This window comes from Oncorhynchus gorbuscha, linkage group LG17 (genome assembly GCF_021184085.1).
Source record: "Oncorhynchus gorbuscha isolate QuinsamMale2020 ecotype Even-year linkage group LG17, OgorEven_v1.0, whole genome shotgun sequence".
NCBI classification, from domain to species: Eukaryota; Metazoa; Chordata; class Actinopteri; order Salmoniformes; family Salmonidae; genus Oncorhynchus; species Oncorhynchus gorbuscha.
This window is the reverse complement of record NC_060189.1, coordinates 22,794,231-22,806,389: the sequence shown is the minus strand read 5'-3', so window position 1 is coordinate 22,806,389 and position 12,159 is coordinate 22,794,231. Positions and strand designations below refer to the sequence as shown.

At 45.0% G+C, this 12,159-nt stretch overlaps 1 protein-coding gene across 1 annotated transcript in view; it reads right to left on the bottom strand.

Annotated features, from left to right (window-relative positions):
• Positions 1-12,159, bottom strand: part of LOC124001573 (ryanodine receptor 3-like) — a 170,997-nt gene that overhangs the window by 99,726 nt on the left and 59,112 nt on the right. The window contains 5 exon segments of the mRNA XM_046308480.1: positions 1,147-1,240; positions 1,344-1,443; positions 2,501-2,613; positions 3,172-3,250; positions 3,473-3,547. Coding sequence (XP_046164436.1) covers positions 1,147-1,240; positions 1,344-1,443; positions 2,501-2,613; positions 3,172-3,250; positions 3,473-3,547 — 461 coding nt within the window.

The following is a 12,159-nucleotide window of genomic DNA, read 5'->3' as shown; positions in this document are numbered from 1 at the left end:
GCCCTTGGTGACAGTTTGGACTAGGCTTGATGGACCTCCTGAAATGTTGCGTCTTTAAAAAAAATGCTTCCTCTATTAAATTTCAAGGACATGACTAAAGGCAAAGCCAAAACTGACAACCAATATATAATCCTCAGCGAATTATTTCCCCACACACACCGTCCTAAAAATAGACTGTTTGACTGAGAGGAAGACAAAGGGTCATCTCACACGTCTTCGGTGACTGGCTATGTTAACGTTGCTGTGGGCTTCTGCTACTGTTGTCTCGACCCACTTCAGGCCTTGTGTGCCATATCCCTCTGCTACCTTGCTGTCTGTCAGCGCTAGCGCTGTGCGACTATAGACAGCAGGGCGGTCATTTTTCCTGCTCCTGAGACCCAGTGTCAGACTGAGTAGTGACACCAACCTGTTGGACCCACAGGGAATTCAAAACAAACAGTCAGCCAGGTCCACCAAGTTCGATTTTAGGCCCCTTTCACAAAAGACTAAGGAAAAAAGAGTCACTTAACAAGCCAATTGGCACATGTGTTTTTCTGTTGCTCGTTAGAAAAAGTTGATCTCAGTCTTGGAGGTGTGTTTCCTGACTGATTCCACGTTTGGTTAATGGTGTTTATTTCCCATGAGACACAGTAGATACGGACACATATTTATTTCACTTCCTCATAGTCCCCAGAAAGAATCTAAGATCATTTTGACGTTTTTCCAAGGATGTTTAAGTTGGGCAATTTTACATCAAACTAAGGTGTTTAGTGGGGTATTTCTCAAGTTTTAAAAAACGCGACGTGTCTTATGTAAACAGTCGGAGCTGCTTGAGCAGGTCTGTCGCACTGTCTATGCTATTGGATAGAGAGCAATCACCACAGCTTGTCACCCCACGTTAGTGGGCAAACGGACCCAACCTTCATTTACCCGTTGTGATGCAAGGATGTGCCAAACACCATTTTAAACGAGACTGACTTTATGTCCAGAATTATCCTATTTAGACTGTGTAGTACCTTTTGACACCAGAATAACTGTTTGACTCATATCGATGCCACATAGGCTGTTTTTCAAAGGGATTAGCTGATTTTCAAAGGCAGCCGCTCTTTAACTCCTGAAGACTCAATGCGTTTAGTCTTACAGCTGTTTCCCAGTTGAGTGACTTACCTCTGTTGCTCATCACTCTGGTCGGAACCTGGGATGGTCAGAACTTCATCATGACCGTGGAACAGACGCAACACATGGCCACCCAGCAGATAACCTATAGGAGAGTGGATTAACAGCACCTTTCATTGATACCCATACATTTCAAACAACATTATAAGCCAGTTTAGCAGTGAAACTAAACTAACAGTTGGACATACCCTCCTCCACGTTGCTGCCGGAGCAGGTGGGGTGGACGTTCCACAGAGTCTGCATGAAGGACGCGTCCACCTGGATGTTGCCATTGGAGATGGACAGGTGCTGTTGGGGACAGAGAAACATTATGTTACACACACCATCAATAACTACGTTATGGGACATAAACTACCGTTGGCCTATACTGCAGGAGCCATGTCAAATACACAGTTTGATTCAAGGCATTGAGCCAGGCTACAACTCAGAGGTTTGTCCGTGCATGCAAGCTATTGCTGCAGTTGATTTAGAGTCATTCATCAACCTGGAGAGAAGCTGGCACTGGAGAGACAACAGCACTGTGAACTTGGGACTGCCCGTTTCTAGTGGGCTGTGTGTGTGTCTGTATGTGTGTGTATGTGTGTGTGTGTGTGTCTGTATGTGTGTGTGCGTGCGTGTATGTGTATGTGTGTGTGTGGGTTGAGGTGTGTATGTTGGCATGCCCGTGCATGGGACATTTCTGCAGCAGTGCCGCAGGGGAACTCTCCAGCTCTGGTCCTGAAGGTGCTGTAGGCCTGGTTAGCGTCTCGCTGGTGACAGCAGCACAGAGAGGAGCTGTGGCAGTAACAGTCACATGAAAGTGGGCCTCTAGCCCAGTGAAAGCTGCCGTATCCCTGCTTAATTCCCATAAACATGGGCTTGGCTGGGCTGGCTGTTGTTACACTCTCCCTGCATCATGCTGGAGATGTTTTCCAGGAACAGCATGCCACAAGGCCCTGAGGCCCACACAGTAGAATAACAGAGGGGTCTGGGAGATGGTCATAGATGGGCCTGATGAGGAACAGGGGAGCAAGGTTTGCCAGGCCACACAGTGTATGAAAGGTGGGATAGGGGACAGAGTAAGATAGGGTATTCAGTTTGACAGTGTTGCTCTCTCCCTCCCTGCTCTCCGTACGTAGCCTTCTCCTGCTCTTTCTTAGCTTCATGTCCCCAATATCTAGTCTTCTTTACTGGACAGAGGGAGCTGTGTGGGAGGCAGACACCTTCAGTCCGAGATCTACAATTCATGGCTCATCCTACTGGATTGAATGGCATAATGGTTCAGTGTAATGGGGCTGTAAACATTTAATAGCCTATCATATAAACTATTCTTAATAAGACGTTTATAGACTGAGGGAGTACACACAAGGTATCGTTCTGATGACACGCTGACGAGGATGAGGTCATCACCGATGCGCACTTTCTCGCCCTCTGATCTCTGTTTGGAGGCAGGATGGATGGTCCACCAACAGGCTTCACCTGCAGGAACACAGAGAGACACTGGTGGGGACACATGCCTGCACAATGGTGATTACAACTCCTTGATCTACATACACAGGTGATTGAAACTCAGATTACAATGGTGAAACCAATATGCACGCACGCACGCGCACACACACACACACACACACACACACACACACAAACACACACGCGCGCGAGCACAACATGCAAGCACCATAGCAACCAGCTTTCCAATACCTGGACAGCCAAACCATCTTTTACATCTCTATGAGACAAATTAGCTGAGCCTCGACATCGTGACAAAGAGCATATCTAAGACCTTTTATTTCAAGCTGCTTGGAATGTTTTCAGAGATATCCTATGGAATAAATGACTTGACACAAAATCTCTGCAAAGGTGGTACATTTTTTACAGTATCCGAACCGAAAGTCCCTCTTTTCGTGCAGTGCTTAGGAGCTCTGAAATGAACACTGGGGCAGGTGAAATCCCATGAGTCAGTCCCACTCAGAATCCCAGCTAAGAGAGTGACTGTGTGATAATGAGAGTAGAGACAGATAGAGTGGAAGGTTTTACCTGTTGAGTCCTCCTGCAGCCCCACATCAAAGGACAGCTTATCTGTCTGTGACCTTGATGTCTTTAAACAGGTCAGATACTGGAGCGGATAGATAGACATCAAAACAACATAAAAGAGCTGATCAAAAGAGGCACACAACTCCGGTGTCACATTCAGAACTGGAACAATTGTCACTAGGACACGTGCATCAAATCTTCAGATAAACTGTCGTAACTATGAAACAGTAACACATGGAGTAATGAGAAAACAATACATTTTTCTTGGGTAATGGATGAGTGAGTGCGGGTGGTGTACTCTCACCATAGCGCTGAAGGAGTGCCTCAGGAGGATAGCGTGTCCATACAGAAGTGTCCTGTGTCCGCCCCCCTGGGCCGCCTGCGGAGACAGCACAACACCCATCACACACAAGACACACTGTCAGACAGAATGTCCCCTGTGGCCACTCACTCTCTGTCCTTTTCTCTCTCTCTCTCTCTCTCTCTCTCTCTCTCTCTCTCTCTCTCTCTCTCTCTCTCTCTCTCTCACTCTTCTCGCTCTCTCAATCTCCTCTCTCTCTTTATCTGCATCTATCTGCATCATAGTGGGAGAACCAAGACTCTGGCTCATGATGATGACCTCACACAAGGCAGGGGTGATCTCACACAAGGCAGGGGCCACAGACTGACTCAGCCTTCCCCTGTCAGCCTGTCCTCTCCTCTTGGACGACAGTCCTACTGTCCACAACACAATACTGAAGGCATGCAGTCAGACGTGCCACTCAGGGGAGACGACTGCTTCCTGTATTCATGGAGCAGAATACAGATCATCATCATCACATGACTACAGGTGAAGGGAATGGGAGTTGGGAGAGAGAGAACGAGAGCGAGAGCTCTCTGCCTCTAATGAGTCGGTAACAGAGACTTTTTGTTACAGTAAGAAGTCTCTGGTTTGTGATATTAGAGAGAGCTAGGAAGGAAAGACACAAACGGGTTCCACTCTGGTTCCACAGTGGTTTGAGGAGATGCATAGGGGTAAGAGTGATGTAACATCACGGACTTGGGCTCTGCTTGCAAACCTGTCCCTACTTTTTTCAGGCAACATTGTGTTACTCACCTTTCTTATGAGCCTCTATGGAGCAGTAAGATAAGAGAGAGTTACATTACTGAGAATGTGCTGTAAGTTTTGTCTGAGTTGGTCTCTGTCTGTCCTATCCACAGTAAACTGTGTATAGTCCTTGTCGGTCATTCACAGATGGTGACGTGCTGTGTAAGAACTTATTTGTAACGTACTTGATCTTGCATGCCAGTGTCTCTTAGTCCAAACAAACTGTGCAACATCTATCTACGCTGATATTTGCTAAGACAATAGTCTCCAGTTCAATGCAGTTGCCATGGGTTATATAGACTGCAGCAGTACCAGCACCATGCCAGGCTGTTCTACTTCCTGGGGGAGAGTCTAATAGGCATCAGGCATTTCCAGCTGCATTCTCCACAACACAACCTGAGAAAACTACACCAGCTCTTAACATTTCTTATCCTAACCTCACACCATCCAAAGCTCTGACAGGTTCAGATTCCACTGTCCCTAGTGTCCCTAGTGTTCCTAGTGTCCCTGGTATCCATAGTGTCCCTACTGTCGTGTCCCTGGTGTCCATAGTGTCCCTGGTGTCCCTAGTGTTCCTAGTGTCCCTGGTGTCCATAGTGTCCCTACTGTCGTGTCCCTGGCCATCTGGCCCAGAAGGGGAAAAGTCTGATCAAAGATGGGGTGGGGCGATTTCACCCCCACAGCTGTTGCCGGGATATGACATGCTGACATCAATTGAAGAAGTGTGACCTTTAGCAGCACGTCACCCCTCTGCGTTTACCCAGCAGCCACCAGGGGGACAGAGGCAGACTGACACAAAGAGGTGGTACTGAAATACCGCTGCGCACGTCGCCCTGCCAGAGGGTATAAGCCTCACCCTGCCTTATCCTGGGCACTTCAGTCACTGACTCTGATTGTTTGAACTTTGATCCAAAACCCCGTCAACAAAGTGATGAAATCACAAGTGTGTTCAGCACTCTATTTGGATGAGTTAGAACAGCTTCACTCCAAACTCAATTTGGGTCACTAGCTGAAATGGTGATGAATGAATGTTTGATAGCTGACTCAATGGTTTTCTGAGCATTGTGTTTTCACCGTTTACAAGATCTATGAGACTGATAACCCTCAAACCCACACAATATTAGTCCAAAATACCATTAATAAGACCGTATTCCACTTTGAGGAACCCCTGTATATACGTTGAGACCAGCTGAATAAATGAATAAGTTCTTCCTTCTGTGAGTCGATACCCTCATTGTAGCTCATCAGCTCCACGACAGACTATTGAGTCCTGAAACATGACATACAGCATTCAACTACCATCAGTGTTTCCTCCGTTGACATTTCAGAGCAGGAATAGAGGAACGGAGAGCTACGGGTTATTGATAAAAGATACATGTGAGGAGAGAGAATTTGCAGAGACGTAACATACTGTAGTGTTCAAACGGATCTGAATCCGTCTCCACGTCATTCCTTGGAGAGAGGATAGTCCGTCGAGGAGAAACAGTGATTAGAGTACACTGTATGATTACAATCAGACATCAATACTGGTTAACCCATGGCCTTCCCTTTGGTTATGTTGAACTAGTCGAGCAAGTCATGTTAAGTTAATACACAAGTGTAAATGCAAGAGGGGTGAGAGTGGCACCTAGAAAGCAGCTTAGCTACCGCAAACCAACAGTTTCACAAAATGTCTCACTAAGCTTTAAAGGGACAGTAAACTCCCATGAAGGTCCAGTCAGCCTGTGCTTTGCATGATCTCTTGCCAAAGAGCTTTTCCAGTTCACACAGCTGTGGCAGAACCAATGGGGCTTGATTAGTTAATTCCCCTACATTGGGAGTCTAGTGTGGTCACTAGGCTGCAGCTTTGACAAAGTCCATTTATCTTTGAACTCGACTCAATTAGTATGAAGCTCCATCTATCAAATTATGGAAATTCTTAATAAATTATTATAAGTTTGTTATAAAGCAGAAACAGACTGGCAAGCCTGTCTAGGGGTTGCTTCACTTCACAAATATAAGAATGTTATTTTTATCCTTCTAAATGTCAATGCACTGACTTCTGGATTTATAATACATGTAATGTAGGGCACTATTGTATGTCTTAAGTTGGTTGGTGCAGATAGAGATGGCAGCTTCGCTTCTAGTCCTTAGAAAACTGTGCAGTATATATATATTTTTTACATTGTTAGCCCAGAAAACCTTAAGTGTTATTACATACAGCCGAGAAGAAGTATTGGATATCAGAGAGACGTTAACTTACCAGCATAACCAGCACTACGACCAGGAAAACGACTTTCCCAAAGCGGATCCTTTGTCTGCACCTCCCAGGGCATTTGAACTGATACCAGAGTCCGACCCAAAACAACGCCGCCGGAGGAGAGGGTGTCGGAGCGGTCTTCTAGTGAGGCTTCGGACCATCCACCGCTTCTGAATATATTACTCACTAATGTCCAGTCCCTAGTTAACAAAGTCGATGAAATCAGGGCAAGAGTTGCTTTCCAAAGAGATATCCGGGATTTTAACATACTCTGTTTCACGGAAACATGGCTAGCCGGAGACATGCAGACGGAGTCCATACAGCCAACGGGACTTTCAGTGCATCGCGCCAACAGGAATAAACATCTCTCCGGTAAGAAGGGCGGGGTGTATGTTTCATGATTAACGACTCATGGTGTAATTGTAACAACATACAGGAACTCAAGTCCTTTTGTTCACCTGACCTAGAATTCCTCACAATCAATTGCCAACCATATTATCTCCGGAGAACTCTCCTCAGTTATCGTCACAGCTGTGTATATCCCCCTGTAAGCAGATACCAAGACGGACATAAATGAACATCGCTGGACTTTATGCAAAGTGGAAACCATATATCATGAGGACACATGTATTGTTGCTGGGGATTTAAACAAAGCTAATTTGACAACAAGGCTACCTAAATTCTATTAGCATATCAATTGCAGTACTCGAGCGAGTAACACGCTCAACCATTGCTACTCTAACTTCCACAATGCATACAAGATCCTCCCCCTACCTACTTTTGGCAAATCTCCATCTTGTTCCTCCGCTCCTATTGGCAGAAACTAAAACAGGAAGCACCCGTGCTTAGGTCTACCCAACGCTGGTCTGACCAATCGGATTCCACGCTTCAAGATTGCTTCGATCACATGGACTGGGGTATGTTCCGGGTAGCCTCAGACAATAACATTGATGTATACGCTGAATTGGTGAGCAAGTTTATAAGGAAGTGTATAGGAGTACCCACTGTGACCATTAAAATCTTCCCCTACCAGAAACCGTGGATTGATGGCAGCATTCGCATAAAACTGAAAGCACGAACCACCGCATTTAATCATGGCAAGGCAACTGGAAACATGGCCGAATACAAATTGTGTAGTTATTCCCTCCGTAAGGCAATCAAACAGGCAGAACGTCAGTATAGAGACAAAGTGGAGTCGCAATTCAACGGCTCAAACACAAGACGTATGTGCCAGGGTCTACAGGCAAACACTGATTATAAAAAAAACAGCCCCTTCGCGAACATCAAAGTCGTGCTTCCAGACAAATTAAACAACTTCATTGCGTACTTTGAGGAGAATACAGTGCCACCGACGCGGCCCGCTACCAAAGACTGTGGGCTCTCCTTCTCCGTGGCCGACGTGAGTAAAATATTTCAACGTGTTAACCCTCGCAAGGCTGCCGGCCCAGACGGCATCCCTAGGCGCGTCCTCAGAGCATGCGCAGACCAGCTGGCTGGTGTGTTTACGGACATATTCGATCAATCCTTATCCCAGTCTGCTGTCCCCACATGCTTCAAGATGGCCACCATTGTTCCTGTTCCCAAGAAAGCTAAGGTAAATTAACTAAATGACTATCACCCCGTAGCACTCACTTCTGTCATCATGAAGTACTTTGAGAGACTAGTCAAGGATCATATCACCTCCACCTTACCTGTCACCCTAGACCCACTCCAATTTGCTCACCCTCCAAATAGGTCCACAGACCACACGATCGCCATCACACTGCACACTGCCCTATCCCATCTAGGCATGAGGAATACCTAAGTAAGAATGCTGTTCATTGACCACTGCTCAGCATTCAACACCATAGTACACTCAAAACTCATTAAGCTTGAGACCCTGGGTCTCGACCCCACCCTGTGCAACTAGGTCCTGGATTTCCTGATGGGCCGCCCCCAAGTGGTGAAGGTAGGAAACAACATCTCCACTCCTCTGATCCTCAACACTGGGGACCCACAAAGGTGTGTTCTCATTCCCCTCCTGTACTCCCTGTTCACCCATGACTGCGTGGCCATGCACACCTCCAATTCAATCATCAAGTTTGCAGACGACACCAAAGTGGTAGGCTTGATTAACAACAATGACGAGACAGCATACGGGGAGGAGGTGAGGGCCCTCGGAGTGTGGTGTCAGGAAAATAATCTCTCACTCAATGTCAGCAAAACAAAAGAGATGGTTGTGGACTTCAGGAAACAGCAAAGGGAGCACCCCATATCCACATCGACGGAACAGCAGTAGAGAAGGTGAAAAGTTCCTCGGTGTACAAATCACTGAAATGGTCCATGCACACAGACAGTGTGGTGAGGAAGGCGCAACAACGCCTCTTCAACCTCAGGATGCTGAAAAAATGGGGCTTGTCAACGAAAACCCTCACTAACTTTTACAGGTACACAATTGAGAGCATCCTGTCGGGCTGTATCACCGCCTGGTACAGCAACTGATCCGCCCTCAACCGCAGGGCTCTCCAGAGGGTGGTGCGGTCTGCACAACGCATCACCCTCCAGGACACCTACAGCACCTGATATCACAGGAAGGCAGAAAAGATCATCAAGGACAATAACCACCCGAGCCACTACCTGTTCACCCTGCTTCCATGCAGAAGGCGAGGTCAGTACAGGTGCATCAAAGCCGGGAGAGATTGAAAAACAGCTTCTATCTCAAGGCCATCAGATTGTTAAACAGCCACCACTAGCACAGAGAGGCGGCTGCCTACCTACAGACTTTATTAAAGTAGCATTGGCCACTTCAATAAATGGAACACTATGGAACACTTGTCACTTTAATAATGCCACTGTATCTGTCACTATCTATTCTTTACTATCTATTGCATCTTTGCCGCTCTGTCACTGCTCATCCATATATTTTATACTTATATATTCTCATCCCATTCCTTAACTAGATTGTGTTTATTAGGTTTTGTTGCAGAATTGTCAGATATTACCTGTTAGATACTGCTGCCCTGTCGGATCTTGAAGCATAAGCATTTCCCTACACTTTCAATAACACCTGCTAACCATGTGTATGTGAGCAATAAAATTTGATTTGAGGTGTAGAATGTCTGAACAGGTAATCATTTGTTGGTAAAATTCAATGATTCTGGACTTTAAAACATTAAAACATAACTCTAAATCCCCTAAGGAATGAATGAAGACTGACATTGATCTGATGTTAATTCTGATGTTAATTCAGGATAGATGTAGAATGTTCTCTTTGATCAGGTGAAATGTGAGCAGTAACAATTGAACAACGTCTATACTCAGATCTATTTGTCTTTGTCATGTTGCTAAGTGCTGTGACAAAATTGATTCACGTGTTTAACCAAATAAATCCATAATGGCAGTCATTTCTGCAGCATACGCATTCATGTTTTCATATACAAAAACACTAGCATTCTGTGGGGAACCTATTTGCTTCACTGAAGGGACTATCGTATCCCTAGGAGACATATGAAATTGGGAGAGCAGGCTGCTAGCATGACTAAACAGCAATGCAGAGAGGTGAGAGGAGAATGGGATGAATGGTGAACATACCCATCGGTTCTTGCCTTGAGGCTAACAGGCAGAGAGAATAACAGAACACAATGGATGAACATAGCAATGCAAACAGTACAGATCTTTCACAGCTGATCAATGAAAGCAAAAGACAATGTTTGCAACGTTACTTTTAACAAAGAAGATTGCATCGAATAAGATCATTATCAGTATCAGAAATGCATTATCTGTCTATTAGAATACATTAGAGAACGACTGACAACAGAACAATAGGATGATAAATTATCTAGTAATTACACTTCCTCGCTCTCTCTACACTTACAATATACTCTTATCTATTGGATTAATAATGTACTAAAATATAACATGCTGCATCTGGTAATGAACTACAACAATCCCATCTCAGGAAAGTGCATAAATGAGATCAGTAAACCACTGCAACCTGGAAAAAGTGCAATGTCATACTAAAGTACAATGGATGAGAAATTATCATATGTTCATATCTTCCCTACTCCTTCCTCTGAAACATGAAACATGATATTTTAGGACAGGCACTGTTTAGAATGTTCCCTGCAAGAGGAGCATAGAGAGCAACTTGGTCGAGCTATGTTTCAAATCAAATTAAATCGTATTTGTCACATGCGCCGAATACAACAGCTGTAGACCTTACCGTAAAATGCTTACTTTACAAGCCCTTAACCAACAATGCAGTTCAAGAAATAGAGTGAATAAATGATTTACCAAATAAACTCCCTGTTCATTCATGACTGCGTGGCCACGTATGCCTCCAACTCAATCATCAAGTTTGCAGACAACATCAAATTGGTAGGCCTGATTACCAACAATGACGAGACAGCCTACAGGGAGGAGGTGAGGTCCCTCGGAGTGTGGTGCCAGGAAAATAACCTCTCATCCAACATCAACAAAAAAGGAGCTGATAGTGGACTTCAGGAAACAGCAGAGGGAGCACCCCCCCTATCCACATCGACAGGACCGCAGTGGAGAAGGTGGAAGGCTTCAAGTTCCTTGGTGTACACATCACTGACAAACTGAAATGGTCCCCCCACACAGACAGTGTGGTGAAGAAGGCGCAGCAAGAAGGCTGAAGAAATTTGGCTTGGCACCTAAAACCCTCACAAACTTTTACAGATGCACAATTGAGAGCATCTTGTCAGGATGTATCACTGCCTGGTATGGCAACTGCACCGCCTGCAACTGCAGGGCTCTCCAGATGGTGGTACAGTCTGCCCAACGTATCATCAGGGGCAAACTACCTGCTCTCACACCTTCAGCACCCGATGTCACAGGAAGGTCAAAAAGATCATCAAGGACAACAGCCACCCGAGCCACTGCCTGTTCACCCCGCTATCATCCAGAAGGCGAGATCAGTACAGGTGCATCAAAGTTGGGACTGAGAGACTGAAAAACAGCTTCTAACTCAAGTCTATCAGACTGTTAAATAGCCATCACTAGCACATTAGAGGCTGCTGCCCTATATACATAGACTTGAAAACACTAGCCACTTTAATAATTGAAACACTAGTCCATTTAATAATTTTTTTACATATTTTGCATTACTCATCTCATATGTATATAGTGATATAGTGTATTCTGTCATATTCTACTGTATATTAGTGTGCTGCTCTGACATTGCTCGTCCAAATATTTATATATTCTTAAATCCATTCCTTTACTTTAGATTGCGTGTATTGTTAGATATTACTTGTTAGATATTACTGCACTGTTGGAGCTAGAAACACAAGCATTTCGCTACACCTGCACTAACGTCTACTAAACATGTGTATGTGACAAATAAACATTTGATTTGCATACAGGATGCATGTTTTGGAACATTTTAATTTTCTATATGTGTATTCTTCCTTTCACTCTGTCATTTAGGTTACTATTGATCCATCCTCAGTTTTCTCCCATCACAGCCATTGAACTCCGTAGCTGTTTTAAACTCAGCAATGTCTGACATCTCAGAGAGGTGAGAGGAGAATGGGATGTCATCAGAATGGTGACATCTCTGAGCAGTTTCCTTCCTGTCCTGCAGCTCAGTTCAGAAGGACCACTTTTGATGTATCTGGGTGGTTTAATACATCATCACTTGACCATGCTTAAAGAGATTCGA